General features: G+C 39.0%; 1 protein-coding gene across 1 annotated transcript; it reads right to left on the reverse strand.

Annotated features, from left to right (window-relative positions):
- Window positions 1-1418: 1418 nt before the first annotated feature.
- On the reverse strand, window positions 1419-7268 carry LOC124270090 (thioredoxin-like). The gene is made up of 6 exons (XM_046705108.1): window positions 7190-7268; window positions 6866-6906; window positions 6424-6528; window positions 3083-3142; window positions 2301-2366; window positions 1419-1573 (listed from the first exon to the last, which is right to left on the reverse strand). The coding sequence occupies exons 2-6, from the start codon at window positions 6884-6886 to the stop codon at window positions 1508-1510; spliced, it is 318 nt and encodes a 105-aa protein (XP_046561064.1). The 5' UTR covers window positions 6887-6906; window positions 7190-7268; the 3' UTR covers window positions 1419-1507.
- Between the last annotated feature and the right edge of the window lie 10011 nt (window positions 7269-17279).

Here is a 17279-nt window from a genome sequence, read left to right on the forward strand (position 1 = left end):
TCTTGTACCTCAGTGTCAGTCACAATACCATGAAGGTTGCCTGGACTGCTGGGATACCTTATCAAAATCAGACGAGGACAATGTGGGGCATTCCATAACATCTGATGAGCATCCATCGTTCTTTGTTCTGCTTGTGTGGCTTGAAGAAAAATTAACTGACATGTGTCTTTTGGAATATGCATAAACATTGAAAATGAAAAAAATAAAATTGGTGAAGATGTTGAACTTTGCGCTGAATCTCACACAGTCACTTTGTTCTTGTTTGATGGGCCATGTCAGTGAGTGAGTGAGTGAGTTGGGGTTTACGCCGCTCTTAGCAATATCACGGCGGGAGACACCAGAAATGGGCTTCACACATTGTACCCAAGTGGGGAATCAAACCCGGGTCTTCGACGTGACAAACGAACGCTTTAACCACTTGGCTACCCCACCGCCCCCTCCTTTAAACAATATCATAAGGATAAATAGCCACTAAAAAAAGGCATGGCCTTGTGTGTGGCCCGACGTGATTTTAGTTTGACGTAACTTTGAACAGTAACCATTTTAGCCGCTACTATATTTGAACAATGTTGTCGCCGTAACACAAACGAAAGTCATACGGGGTCAATGTTAAATTGTACACCTGCACGTTACGAAAACTCTTTCGAAAGCTTACTGAAACCTTGAATGAGTGAGTGAGTTTACTTTTACGCCGCTTTTAGCAATATTCCAGCGTTATCAGGGCGGGCGACACCAGAAAGGGTCTTCACGCACTGTACCCATGTGGGGAATCGAACCCGGGTCTTCGGCTTGACGAGCGAACGCTTTAACCACTAGGCTACCTCACCGCCCCCTCTCTGAAAGAATGAATGTTGTTACCTCGGTCAAACAACTTTTGAGCAAGATCGGTATGGCGTTCTGTGTAGTCCTGGTAAAATGAACATGCTCGATTGTATCCCAAAACTTGTGAAATATAAACAGCAATGGTTGAAGCTGTTACAATAAACACTCAACATCAGTAAACATATAAAAGTTTTACTACCACAAACTACACTTGGTTTAAACATCGGGTAGTTGAACAGCGTTATAATTCTTCTACATTCTACTACAGTGTTATAGTTGCAGACAGTGTGCGAAATCGTTTTCAAATTTTGCTACCAAGTCGGGCTAGCTATGCCTGAAAGTTACTAGCCCACAAAATAATTCACTAGCCCGAAATTTGAATGTAGAGACGGGTTTCATCATAAAGCTGCTAATATAATGAACAGTTGTATCAGGCCATAATCTTGCATGATTTAAAAGTGTGTTATAACTTAATAAGTAGGAGAGAGTGATATATTTACAAAATGACCACATGAAAATTCACTAGTCAGTCGGGCCAGTGGCTGTGAAGATTTACTGAACAGACTGGATTTTTACTAGCCACGGGCTAGTGGGACAGTGACTATTTCGCACACTGGTTGCAGGCACATATTCCTTGGTGTTTGTTGTCTGCTTTCCACAAACATGAAATAGATCATGGAAACGATCATTTCATATTGCTGCGTATCTTGTCCTCAAGGGCCTCCTCGTCAGCACCTTCCAGTTTGTCGACCTGCAAGGAGATCAGATCACGTGTCGTGAGTGAGTGTGTGTGTGAGTATGTTTTTACGCCGCTTTTAACAATATTACAGCAACACCATGGCGGGGTACACCATGCTTCACACAGTATGTGGGGAATCGACCCCGTCCCTGGGCGTGTTGAGCGAACGCTTTAACCTATGGGCTACCCAACCGCCCTACGTGTCACATTTAAAAAACTTTCAATTGCTATGATGTATGAATTATCCAAATTTGTTGTCTTGCAGTCATGAAGAACTATACATTTTTTTTACAATACGTACCATACATATTGATAGCCTTATGGTTAAAGCGTCCGCTCATCGCGCCGGGTTCGATTCATGACATTGACACAATGAGTGAAGTCCATTTCCCCCGCCCTGATATTGCTGGAATATTGCTAAAAGCGGCGTAAAACTAAACTCATTCACTATAAACTAGAAATACGTTGCTTTAAATGTCACTGAGATTGTCTGGTCCTTATTTACAGACCGCCGCCATGAGCTGGAATATTGGTGAGGGCGGCATTAAACAACAAACTACATATTTATTGATCAGAACTGTTACAATATATAACAGAAAGTATTGGTCATTTTTTCAACAGGTCCGTTAGACGTTTGTTAATATATACATCTTTGAGATCAAATATTTTTAAGCACCACTGATAAATGGAAGCTAAATTTAGATTTAGGTGTAGTAATTTTTATTATTTTATGAGATACCTCTTGTCCGTTTTTGTAGAACTTGAACGTCGGCATACACGAAATACAGCAAGCCTTTGACGTTTCCTGACGAGAATACACGAAATTTGGGTGAATGTACAGGTAGATTCAATCACAAACCAAATACTATAATAAACAAAGTGTGAAATTCCGTGGTAACATCACATTCTACAAGTTCTCAGTGTATCTTTTCACGATTAATAATTATCATACTAAATTGTATCAATGGTAGCTAATATGTAGCTAAACCCGTGAAAGATTTAGAATTGCTCTTCAGCAAGAGGAGACTCACGGTTGGTTGGTTGCTGTTATAGCGGCGGTCTGTAATTAATGGAGACTGAACAGTCAATCCAGTGATCAACAGCTTGAGCATCGACCTACGCATTTGGGATACGTTGACATGTGTCAACCAAGTCAGCGAGCCTGACCACCCGATCCCCTTAGTCGCCTCTAACGTCAAACGTGGTTTCTGAAGACCAATTCTAACCCGGATAAACTTGGGTTGGCGTCTAACGGGATCGGTGGTCAAGCTCGGTGACTTGATTGACTCATGTCATCGTATCCCAATCGCGTAGATCGATTCTCATGCTATTGATCACTGGATTGTCTGGTCCAGACTCGATTATTTACAGACCGACGCCTTATAGCTAGTATATTGCTGAGTGCGGCGTTAAACAGCTGATAAAAATAAATAAATAGACTGAAAATATAATAAAAAAATATTAAAATATAATTATTTGACTGAAAATACCGTTAATGCTACAACGGAAAGTAACTCTTACCGAATTGTTGTCCACGTCTACCTTGAAAAACATAACTTGGAAGTATTTCTCCGACAATGACTGCAACATCAGATACTTAAATTATATTTTACATGTATTTTATGCAATTAACATTATATAGAATTGTGATGCGGTAGATTAACCAACATTCGATGAGGTCACATTTCAGCCGCAAACAATACAACAGCTCACAGGAAACATGCAAATTTTAGGAACATACAGCAGCTGGGATGAAACATACAACTTCATGGATACTACAACAGCTGAGAAGAAACATACAACCTTATGGATCCTACAACAGATGACATGAAACACAACTTTATAGACCCTAAAGTAGCTGAGATGAAACATACAATTCTATGGATCCTACAACAGCTGATATGAAACATACAACTTTATGGATCCTACAACAGCTGATATGAAACATACAACTTCATGGATCCTACAACAGCTGATATGAAACATACAACCCTATGGATCCTACAACAGCTGATATGAAACATACAACTCTATGGATCCTACAACAGCTGATATGAAACATACAACTCTATGGATCCTACAACAGCTGATATGAAACATACAACTTTATGGATCCTACAACAGCTGATATGAAACATACAACACTATGGATCCTACAACAGCTGATATGAAACATACAACTTTATGGATCCTACAACAGCTGAGATGAAGCATACAACTCTATAGATCCTAGAAGAGCTGATATGAAACATACAACTCTATGGATCCTACAACAGATGAGATGAAACATACAACTCTATGGATCCTACAACAGCTGAGATGAAACAGACAACCTTATAGATCCTACAACAGCTGATATGAAACATACAACTCTATGGATCCTACAACAGCTGATATGAAACATACAACTCTATGGATCCTACAACAGCTGAGATGAAACAGACAACCTTATAGATCCTACAACAGCTGAGATGAAAAATACAACTTTATGGATCCCACAACAGCTGAGATGAAACATACAACTCTATGGATCCTAGAAGAGCTGAGATGGAAACATACAACTTTATGGATCCCACAACAGATCAGATGAAACATACAACTTGATAGACCATACAACAGCTGATATGAAACATACAACCCTATGGATCCTACAACAGCTGAGATGAAACATACAACTCTATGGATCCTAGAAGAGTTAAGATGGAAGCATACAACTTAATGGATCACACAACAGATGAGATTAAACATACAATTCTATGGATCCTACAACAGATGAGATGAAACATACAACTTTATGGATCCTAGAAGATCTGAGATGGAAACATACAACTTGATGGATCCCAAAACAGATCAGATGAAACATACAACATTATAGACCCTACTACAGCTGAGATGAAACATACAATTCTATGGATCCCACAACAGCTGAGAGGAAACATACAACTCTATGGATCCTACAACAGCTGAAATGAAACATACAACTCTATGGATCCTAGAAGAGCTGAGATGGAAACATACAACTTGATGGATCCCACAACAGATGAGATGAAACATACAACACTATGGATCCTACAACAGATGAGATGAAACATACAAATCTATGGATCCTAGAACAGCTGAGATGGAAACATACAACATTATAGACCCTACTGCAGCTGAGATGAAACATACAATTCTATGGATCCCACAACAGCTGAGAGGAAACATACAACTCTATAGATCCTACAACAGCTGAGATGAAACATACAACCCTATGGATCCTACAACAGCTGAGATGAAACGTACAACTTTATGGATCCTAGAACAGCTGAGATGGAACATACAACCTTATGGATCCCACAACAGCTGATATGAAACATACAACTTTATGGATCCTACAACAGCTGATATGAAACATACAACTTTATGGATCCTACAACAGCTGATATGAAACATACAACTTTATGGATCCTACAACAGCTGATATGAAACATACAACCCTATGGATCCTACAACAGCTGATATGAAACATACAACTCTATGGTTCCTAGAAGAGCTGAGATGGAAACATACAACTCTATGGATCCTACAACAGCTGAGATGAAACATACAACTCTATGGATCCTACAACAGCTGATATGAAACATACAATTTATGGATCCCACAACAGCTGATATGAAACATACAACCCTATGGATCCTACAACAGCTGATATGAAACATACAACTCTATGGTTCCTAGAAGAGCTGAGATGGAAACATACAACTCTATGGATCCTACAACAGCTGAGATGAAACATACAACTCTATGGATCCTACAACAGCTGATATGAAACATACAATTTATGGATCCCACAACAGCTGAGATGAAACATACAACTTTATGGATCCTACAACAGCTGAGATGAAAAGATACAACTTTATGGATCCCACAGCAGGTGATATGAAACATACAACTTTATGGATCCTAGGACAGCTGAGATGGAAACATACAACTCTATGGATCCCACAACAGCTGATATGAAACATACAACTCTATGGATCCAAACACGGATATACAGATGTATACAGACACGTACAGGTGTATACAGACACGTACAGATGCATACAGACACGAACAGATGCATACAGACACGTACAGATGCATACAGACACGTACAGATACATACAGACACGTACAAGTGCTTCCAGAATGGTACAGGTGCATACATACACGTACGTACAGGTGCATACAGACACGTACAGGTGCACAGAGACACGTACAGATGCATACAGACACGTACAGGTGTATACAGACACGTACAGATGCATACAGACACTTACAGGTGCATACAGACACATACAGAGACATACAGATGCATAGAGACACGTACAGATGGATACAGACACGTACAGGTGCATACAGTCACGTACAGGTGTATACAGACACGAACAGGTGCATACAGACACATATAGGTGCATACAGACACGTACAGGTGTATACACACACGTACAGATGCATACAGACACACTCACAACAACTGGCAATAGTGACCAGTGTAACTGCACAATACCTACCAATACCATAGTATTACAGTATCTCGATACTTCCGATACTGACTTCAATATCCATATCTATCTACTCACGATATTGGGTGAGTGAGTGGTTTTACGCCGCTTTTTGCAATATTCCAGCAATATCACGGTGGGGGACACCAGAAATGGGCTTCACACATTGTACCCACTGTGATGAATCGAACCTGGGTCTTCGGCGTGACGAGCGGACGCTTTAACCGCTAGGGTACCCCGCCGTCCCCACGATATTGAGACCAGTTACTACACTGTATGGTCACAACACTGGTCTCTCAGTAGTACTCAACAAATTAAGACTGTCGACAAAGTTACCTTAAGGATAGGCGCAATTTTTACACACGGGCCACACCATGTCGCATAGAAGTCCACCACGATCAGTTTGCCTGGACTCCCCGCCAGGATCTGGTCAAACTCAGCCTGTAACCGAGAGATGTTTTAATTACTCCATTAAACAAGGCATTCAAGTACTACGTCTAACATTCGGAAATTTATACTTGTGCAGAAATACATAAGTAGTGAGTGAGTTTTAACACTTTGTCGCTTCTAGCAATAATATCCAACAATCTCTCTGCAGGGTGCACGAGGAATGGGCTTCACACATTGTACCCCTAATGGAAATCGAACCCGACGAGCGCGGATTTTAAGCAAATAAACCAATAAACATAAATAGATTAGTTTAGAAAATGTTAATTCCTTGTTTTCAGTTATATATTTAGAGCTTTCGGAATTATATATTTTTTGTTGCTGGTTTTACCTTTGTGTCTAGAACTCGCATCTTTTTTGAAATATCGATTTCTGGAACATAAAATAAATCCATGAGTTACATTAATCAAGTACATAAAAATGTAGAATGATGCAGATTTAATGCTGACCGACATAGTCATATTATTATGATGAAGAAAGTGATATATGCCTCCTCAAAAAAATGTTTTAATATCACGTGAAATTAAAATATTGTTTATTATTAATAAAGGTATTGTCAAGAATTACGATCGACAAGTTCACCACATCGTTGGCCGTTGTTGAAACGGAATTGGTAAATAAACCATAGAAGTAACGGAAAATAACATGAACTTACCTGAACCGGGTTCAAAGTGTCTGTGGTGCGATCCGTCAGCCCCGCCTCGCCACCCTCTTTTATACCTGACGTGGACACGCTGAAGAACACCTTTCATGGTACAGCCAATCGTTGATTATCGTCACTTTCAAAGCATAGCTTTTAATATTACCCAATAAATGAAGTTTTCCTGATCATGAATAATGTATTGATAAAAGCGCTGTTCTAACACGTATGCGTTCAAACCAGTGGAACAGCTGTAGTTGAACAATATGCATTCTGTGACGTTCACACAGTAGATGGTTCCGCGGGAAAGGATACTATTTCCCTGAAACTACACTCCATAAAAACCTCATGATTCACTAGTCTGATATAGTGGTTAGAGCCTTTGTACGGAGAGTGTTGCTACCTTGCCGACTCGTTACCTAGTCTGACTCATAGTCCCTGAAGACCCATGACGATCCTGGTTAGAAGAGGTCTTTAGCAACCCATGCTTGTCGTAAGAGGCGACTAACGGGATGGGGTGGTGAGGCTCGCTGACTTGGTTGACACATGTCATCGTATCCCAATTGCATAGATCGACGTTTATGCTGTTGATCACTGGATTATTTACACACCGCCGTCATATAGCTGGAATATTGCTGAGTGCGGCGTTTAACACCAAACCAACCAACCGTAGTGCTTGAATTGCGTTATTTCCTCTTCTGACCAGCCCTTTCTGTAATGCTAAATGAGCAAGTCTAGATTTCATCAGGTTCTGAATCTCCACTCTCATCGGGGCTCCTTAAGAAATCGTTGTTTTTCTTTCACAATGATAATTTGTGTATTCAGAAACTATGCTTTAGTCTAACTTGTTACAAAGTCTGGCGTTCGGCATTAAAAGTATGAAATGTCGACTGTTTGCTAGTGGTGTGACGATTCATCGATACGCATCGATGCATCGATCCATGGGCCGCCGATACAGTGAATCGATAGAAAGTTTTACATTGTCGTACATCCCGATACGATACTTCAAATGGGCCACGATACATTGATGTTTAACTTTGAATATTGCCGAATCGTGACATCTGTCAAGAAAAAAAGACATGATTAAATGATTAAAATATCTGGTTACCTAACTTATTTTCCCTTCATAAGTCAACGTTTTCTCGGAAATTCTTGCGTCAAGAACTGTGTCAGACAAAGCGCTCGCATGTTATTACAATTTACAAAGTCCGTCTATAAACTTAATTATCTCGTTTCCGAATTAACATTGAAAAGCGCTGGCGGAATTTGACGAAATACTTTAGAATGGTTTTGTTTTTATCTTAAGGTGTTTAATAGTTGGTGTTACAATTACAGATTTTAGTATCGTTATACCTATCGTATCGCCACCCTTATATCGGGATTCGTATCGTATCGCAGCTTCAGTGCACAATACTTTGGCAATATATCGTCGTGACTAAACTTTGAGTATCGTGATGTATCATATCGCAGGTTGTATGCCAATACCAGCACTACTGTTTGCCTGAGTCAGTGTTTTGTGTCTGAGTGCGATGTCCATGTTTAACAACGACCCAGTATCTCAGTTGCCTCTGGTAACCTGCCACACACTGATGTTCACTTTGCAATCGGGCAGAGAGTGAGTTTGGTTTTATGCCGCTTTTAGCAATATTCCTAATGTCAAGCCGAGGGACACCAGAAATTTACCAATGTGGGGAATGGAACCCGGGTCTTCGACGTGACAAGCGAACACTTTAACCACTAGGCTGAGAAATGGCGTCACCTCAAACATGACCATGGCATCATCATCAAAAACTGAATACCAGCCTCACACACGCACACACACACACACACACGCACACACACACACACACACACATACACGCACACACACACATACAAGCACACACATACACACGCACACACGCACGCACACACACACATACACATACGCACACACGCGCACACACGCACGCGCACATACAAGCACACACACGCACACACATACACGCACACATATGCACACACGCACACACACACAAGCACACACACGCACACACAAACACGCACACATACGCACGCACATACGAACGAACGCTGGAAAAACACACCTTATTTAAGATTTAAGATTTAATGTCGAGAAATGTTGAAATACGTTGTGATGCTTTTATCTAATGGGTAAGTGTCGTTTTACTCTGCAGTCATCAATATCGGGATATAACAACACTAACAGAAGGTGCATGTCTGTATTAGGTTTGTTTAGCTACCGACACAAGCAATTTGATACGAAGGACAACGAATCCCAACCTTGATGGCTGACATAAGTGATATTTTTAGAATCCATGAAATACAGGTTGCATTTATCAGAAACCCTCGATTATGTGGTTAGGCCAGTTTGAAAGCATTGCATATTGACAAATTCCCTGGGAATTGCAAACCGCGTGTCACACCGCTCTTTGGTGAGTCATGTGGTGCTGGTTATAATGGGAGTGGCACAGAATAACGTTCTAATAGGGCATTTGATAAAGAGTTGCCCAAGTCTCTAGGGCAATACCGTTTAGTTTAAATCATAATGTTTTAAATGGTTACAGCCAGATTGGCAAAAATGCAGCCACTCCAATCACTCATATCCAAAATTCACTCACTCTCTCACTCACTCACTCATCCACACACTCAATCACTCACTCACTCAAATTTGACATTATATTTTTCATATAAAAGTTATTAGGAAGTAATATTTCTTAGCAAAAGGAATATTTCTGTATAGACAACAATGTAATACCAATTATTGTGCATATTACAATGTTTTTTTGTAAAGAAGTTCAAAAACTGCATTTATGGCATGAATTTAATCATTTTAAATAAATTGGGGCATTTTGACTACCCCTGGGGCAATTTGTCCAAACCTGGGGCAATTTTAGCAAAAGTCTGGGGCATTTGACCAAATGTACTGGGGCATATTGTAGCTGGGTCAATGTGACCCCCCACTGCCTACCCCGCCTCTACTTGGTGTATTTGAATCTAGAGAGAAGGTATACCAGCTATGGGACATGAAATATGTGATACCTATTCAGCTTTACCCCGTGTCGACAGTCGGCCCACATATCTATATCGTTCCCTGTTGTCACATTTCACAGTGTAATGCGAGTTCAGGACACACAAATCATGCATGCAGAAACACAACAGTCGTAGACTACAGTGACCTTCTCATTTTACCATCAGTTGAAGAAGAAAGCAGATTCGTCGTATCTGAAATTATAAAACCCACATATATTTACATTCATCATGTAAAGCCTCTTCTTTATGCAAAATAAGAGTTAATCTATATCACAGTCGAGTCTGAGCGCAGTAGTGTGACACACAGTGAGGCTTATAGTTTTCGAGAAAAGTGTTGTTCTTTTGTCAAATGCTATATTAGGTTGTTTGTTTGTTTTTTAAAGCCTGAATGTTCTCTTGTACGTATAATTAAAACCATGACGATCTCGACTCATACTCAGGCCAGTGCAAATGTATACTGAAGGAAATAGTTATCCGTGTTCGAGAAGATCACGATATATTGTTGGTACGACTGTTTAAAACGTCTATTTCAAACAGTCGCCTCATTGTTGGCTAATGCGGTACGTTCTCGGGGAATTCATGACTAACCATGACTAATGAACAGCTGCGGTTATGACAAATACGTGCGCAATGGCCAATGTATAGTGCTTATGAAAAATACTTGATCAATCGCCCATGCATAGTGCTCATGAGAAATACGTGCGCAATGGCCCATGCGAGGCCTATTTGTTTGACCTTGATGTATCCTTCTCCCTGGAAATTTTCTACTCAAGTAAAGTGAATAGTTTTTAAATAAATGGTGCATCCATCGATCTATATTAACTCTTTACCATCCAGGCTAGACAACTGGATAACCAGCCGACTTTAGTTAGGTCTCCCTGTTTAAACGGGTTAACGTGTTAAGTTGGCTCGATACTGATGGCCATGTTTGTTCGTTTGTTGTTTAACACCGCACTCAGCAATATTCCAGCTATATGGCGGCGGAAAGTTTTGCTAAAAGTCGATGTTCAATTCCGAATATATTCTGAGTGTTTGTTTAACGACACTCTCGGTAAAGAAGGCTGTAAGGCTCTGGAACACTGTAAATAATCGATTCTAGTGAGTGTGTGAGTGAGTTTAGCGTTACGACGCACTCAGCAATGTTCCAGCTATATTGCGGCGTCTGTAATTATCATGTCGGGACCAGACAATCCATTGATCGACGCAATTGGGATACGATAAAATGTGTCAGCCAAGTCAGCGAGCCTGACTACCCGGTCCCGTTAGTCGCCTCTTACGACAAGCATTGGTTCCTGAAGCCAATTCTTACCCGGATCTTCACGGGTTCGATTCTAGACCAGAAATCCAGTCATTGACATCATAAGATACGATGACAGAGCATGATTATGAATCATTATCAGATAACAGTATGAGGCGTTTTGGTTGAGAGCTCGTTTACCCTTTTGCGATAATGTTGTGAACTATGTCTGACACTGATGTTAACCATAACGCGGTAAACGTGTTGACAGACCCAGAAACATGCGGACGAACTGGGATTCGAACCACCATCATGGGTTTCTGGCGTCCAAGGGACGGAACTCTGCACGCAGCCTGAGACGACTTTGCTGAACCTTAATTGTGAGACAAACCTGAACTGGGAAGATGTTAGATGGCTGACTTTGTGTGCTGACGATAAGGTGTCTGACTTTGAGAGTGTGGGTTCGAGGCCCAGGTGGGACTCAACCCCAAAATGTACTCAAATCTGTACCTTACAGAGATAGTGTATTCCTGATTATAACGTATGACATTTGGCCGTTTTGTAAGTGGAATTGTGTGTTCATTGTAAGAAGTTTGTACGTAGACAGTATATTGACAGTGTTGACATTCTTGCCTCTACTGCTAAATGTTCACAAACCCGTTAAGATCCGGGATAGAATTGGTCTTCAGTAACCCATGCTTGTCATTAGAGGCGACTAACGGGATCGGGTGGTCAGGCTCGCTGGCTTGGCTGACACATGTCATCGTATGCTAATTGCGTAGATCCATGCTCATGCTGTTGATCACTGGATTGTCTTGTCCAGACTCGATTGTCTACAGGCCGCCGCCATATAGCTGGAATATTGCTGAGATCGGCGTTAAACAACAACCAACAACCAACCAACCAACTATATGTCCACCAACACCCCTTTACCTTCATAACAAAACCTTTTATTCAATGTTACGTATGTTATTACTAGAGATGCAACGATACATAGATACATCGATGCATCAATTCTTTTTCGGTATAATTATCGATACATTCAAAACTGCTTCGATATTTAGTTTTGAAAGTATCGGTTTAAATGTGTTTATGTATCGTTTGCATTTTGCAACAGTATGTTTTTTGATGTTATGAGAGTTATAACTGATTATATTTCATGCACAAAGATGGGAAATTTAATCTCTGAGAATAAAAATTGTTCATCTTTTCATGGACAATTATACAATATGAAATTTTATTGTTCAAACGTAACTAAATTTACGCAATAATGCCGCGAAAATAGGTATCGTGATACGTATCGAATCGTGACATGGGTATCGTGATACGTATTGATTCATGAAACTTATGTATCTTGACATCCCTAGTTATTACATCTAAGCATATAATACACGTGGTGCTCACCCTCGTGTTCACCAAGATGATACAGTTCGTACGTACATCATACAAACCTGTACAAACAAGCATCTTCTAATTGTGTTTGTGTTGAGAATCCTGCAAAACTAGAATAGAACCGACAAAACCCTTTCCACATCCAGAAGAAATGTCTGCTAAAAGCAGAGTCGATTGTGCAATTGTGACAGTATCATGAGCTGCATATATTCGTTTCAGCAGTATTACAGCTGTATGATGTTGTGTGTAAACAAATCGAGTCTGGACCAGACAATGCAGTGATTGTCATCATGCGATAAGATGACAGAGCATGTGTTTATGACAGACAGACACTTTATTCGGTAATATACGGCCTTATGGCCCATTTTACAGTTAATATATAATGTATTATTTTTTAATGTCGCGTGAGCACAAATTGAAATAGTTATCTAGCAATAAATATATGTTTAAACAATGTTGCAACTGCATGTATAACAAGAGGATTGTGAGAGTTTAATAAATTTACCATTAACATATAGTTTTTATGGACATGTTTAACGTGTGGAAGATATTTCTCTCTCAAATCTTTATATTTATCACAAACTAATAATACATAGAATTCATCTTCAATAAAACCCAATTTACAGTTTGCACATTTAATTAGGTCAATATTGTCTTGTTTATACCTTCTGGAAAAATTGACATTAAAATTATGTAGGGAAAGTCTAAATTTACACATGGCTCTTATCAAATCCTTATTTTCTAATGATGTTACATACTTCTCTGGTTCTATAGCTGACTTAATCGAATTATAATGACATAAAAAGGATGAAGATGAAATGCTATTATGCCAGGTTTGATAATACAAATCTTGTAATCTTTGTTTTAATGAAAATAGAAATAACTCTTCATCACCAAAGTCTTGCGCAATCCAAACAAAAGAATACCCACAAGTAAACAGCAAAGATCTAACATTTGAAACCCAGTTACAACTGGTCTTACCATTATCATCAAGAGTTTTTAATAAATTATAGCATTGATAAGGATATCGTTGTCGTTCCATCTTTAGTAATTTACACCAATATTTAACCACTCTAACTTGGCTGAGAATAAAAAGAGGATAACGCCCTGTATCGCCTAAAATGTCCTTATTTGAAGCAAACTTCCCAACCCGTAAAAACATTTAAAATAAGATGATTGGACTTTCTCTATTGCCTCATTATATTTTGTGCCCCATATCTCTGCCCCATATAACAAAATCGGCGCAATTTTACCATCAAAAATAGATCACATGCTGTGGAAAGTGGAACATTTACAAGTTTTTTGAAAAATGCATAAACTGGAATGACAGCTTTAGAGGCTTGACATGCTAATTGTTTACAAGATACTGACCATGACAATCTAGAAGATATAACTAATCCTAAATACGTATAATATGTCTTAATTTCTAAAGGAACATTGCCATATGCCCAGTGTGCATGCTTAGCAATTTTACCTCCATTTCTGAATACAATGACATTTGTTTTTTGTAAGTTGACTTCTAAACCCCATTTCTTACAAAAGGAAGACAGTACATTTAATTGTTTCTGCAGGCCGTTAACAGTATATGCAAACATGACGACATCATCAGCAAAAAGAAGTAACATTAAATCAACAATATCCTGTGTCTCAAATACACCATAACTACACTCTTTATATACTTATGTTACAAGTTCATTAATGAAGAAGACAAATAAAGCTGGGCTTAATATGCAACCCTGTCTCACACCACTAGAAGTGGAAAACTCTTCTGTTCTACCAGATGAAGTTTTAATACAAGCCTTTGCAGAAGAGTACATATTACGAATGACGTTAAACAAGTTTCCATGACAACCTTTAGTCAGCAGTACATATAACAATTTCTTTCTATCAACGTAATCAAAAGCTTCTTTAAAAGCGATGAAAGCACAATAGAATCTTCCTTTCGGCTTACATAAATATTTTGAACACAGTGCTTGCAATATGAATAGATTATCAACTGTTGAGTAACTTTGGCGGAAACCGGCTTGACATTCTGATAAAAGATCATTTATATCTAACCAAATTCTAAGGCGCTTTTCTATGACAATGGTGAACAATTTACCTGTGACATTCAGAATAGAAATACCTCTATAATTGTTGGGGTCGGAACGTTTACCCGACTTAAACAAAGGCAAAATCATACCTATATTCCATGATTCTGGAAGGTAGCCAGTAATTAAGACTCTATTAAAAAGAAGTTTCAAATAAGGTACAATAAAATTTCCCGACATCTTGAAAAATTCAGGGGGTATTCCATCCTCACCTGCAGATTTACCACTTTTTAAACTCTTCAGAGCATCGACTATTTCCCTATCGGTTATTTCACCTGACAAAAGATCATCCGTGAAAGGCAAATCATTACAATCCTCACAAGAATGTGAATTAATATATTGAGAGACAAAACAATCAAAATCGTTTACATGAACATTTTCAACTTTCGGATTTAGCAAATTATTGAAATAATCGTACCAAGTATCAGGAGACATCGAATAACTTGAAACATTTCCACGTATAACTTTCTTTAATGTTTTCCAAAAAATCTTACAATCTCCATGTTCAGCAGACCTCTTTATATCATCACATATTTTGGCATTAAAGGAACGCTTCTTCTTTTCACAACATCTCTTATATTCAGTTTTGGCATCCACATACAACTTTCAGTTTAAATCACATTTATATCTTCTGAACTTGTTCAATAGAAAATATTATCTCGTTTTTAGTTTACTACAATCCTTATCAAACCAAGGTGGTTGCTCTGAATGAGATTTCCGGGTGACTGTATCATAGGCTCCTGGATTCACTGCACAGTGAATTAATATATCACTTAGATGTCTTACAGCAGTGTTGATGTTTTCCTCCAATAATAAAGTAAATGTGTTAAACATATCTGTGACATCTTTACTGCGGAGATAATTTTGATATAGAATTTGACAATCCGGAGGAAGCCTGTAACTCATCCTTGAATATGATTCAGTTTTTTGTGTATTCGGAATCTCATTTTTACTTACTGATGGGATAATATTCTTAAAATAGCACACCAATGGAAGGTGGTCCGACTCGGTGCGTTGACAAACTTTCATATCTACAATATTATCGAATATATTTGAAGAAAGAATAAAATAGTCAACAACACTACATCCAGAATGGGATATATATGACATGTTTCCAACGTTATCTGATTTAGTTCTTCCATTAACAATATGGATACCAAGTACCTTAAAGATATGTAGTAGGTTTAAACCATAATTATTAACGACAGTATCTAGCGAATGTCGGGGGCAAGAGAAGTCATCGGATTTATAGTCATCATCAACTGGTAAATAATCAACATCGTCATCTATGATGTAATCTAATTCACTTCCAGTCCTGGCATTAAAGTCGCCACACATTACGAATTCCGACAACTCGCCATAATCATTAATAATATCAAGCAGTTGTCGCTCTAGCATGTCAGTCCCACTCTCTTCACTGTCTGTGTACGCCGGTGACCCCTCGGGGTTCATGTAAACAAACACTAGGAAGAGCTGAAAGGGGGACAACTCGCTTCTTATTCTGAAAAAGAGAGCATTTTTTGCTTGGCAGTAAATTCTCTCAAAATAAGATGCAATATCTCTTTTAATACAAACTGCTAATCCACCAGAAAACCTTCATTTGGACACATTGTTTCAATGAAACTGAAAATGTTAAACTTTTTACAGAATGATATAAAATCAGGATACTTAACTTTTGATATAAGCCCATTTATTTTCCAAGCGCATATGGACGTTATGACATCAGTGTCACTCGGTGTATTGTCGCCAGTTATGATGTCACTAACATGCATATCTGTGTCATCATCACACAGAGTAGATGACGAAAGTGGAGTATCAAGTGTGACGCCAGGAGAGAAGTTTGTTGAATCAGGAGAGAAGTTTGTTGAATCTCCAGCAGACTTTGGTTTTGAATTTAAGTCGATATCTTGAGTATCATCACGTTCGATGTCCACTGAACCAGCTGAGTCGATGTCAATTGACGAGCTCATAAAATCTCGCACCACCTTCTCAGTCCCACTCCACGTCTCATTTCCTCCCTCTGTCAAACCATGGAAAATACGGTTACCTTGCCTGGATTGTGCTTCTGAGTTCTCTTGTTTTGTCTCTAAATCAGGAATTTGTTTTCTTAATTTGGCATATTCCTCCGGAAATGTGGCAAATTTTTCCCTGACGTCGTTACGAAACTCGTTAAATTCGTCATTTGACGATGACACCTGAGACTGAATGTTGTTGAGTGTCTTAGCAAGATCACCAAAGGTGACCCCAGCGTCTGGAGTAACACTATGACTTGTGACGTCAGAAGAGAAGTTAGTTGGATCTCCAGCAGAGTGTGGTTTGGAATTTAAGTCGCTATTTAGATTACTATCGTTAT

Source organism: Haliotis rubra, unplaced genomic scaffold (assembly GCF_003918875.1).
Source record: "Haliotis rubra isolate DU_JTF1 unplaced genomic scaffold, ASM391887v1 Scf15, whole genome shotgun sequence".
In the NCBI taxonomy this organism is placed as follows: domain Eukaryota; kingdom Metazoa; phylum Mollusca; class Gastropoda; order Lepetellida; family Haliotidae; genus Haliotis; species Haliotis rubra.

Coding starts and splice junctions, on each gene's coding strand:
- LOC124270090 (XM_046705108.1), bottom strand. CDS start 6,886: ATGCGAGTTCTAGACACAAAG. Junction 2,367..3,082: donor TAGACGTGGACAACAATTCG/GTAAGAGTTACT, acceptor TATTCTCGTCAG/GAAACGTCAAAGGCTTGCTG. Junction 1,574..2,300: donor TCTACAAAAACGGACAAGAG/GTATCTCATAAA, acceptor ATCTCCTTGCAG/GTCGACAAACTGGAAGGTGC.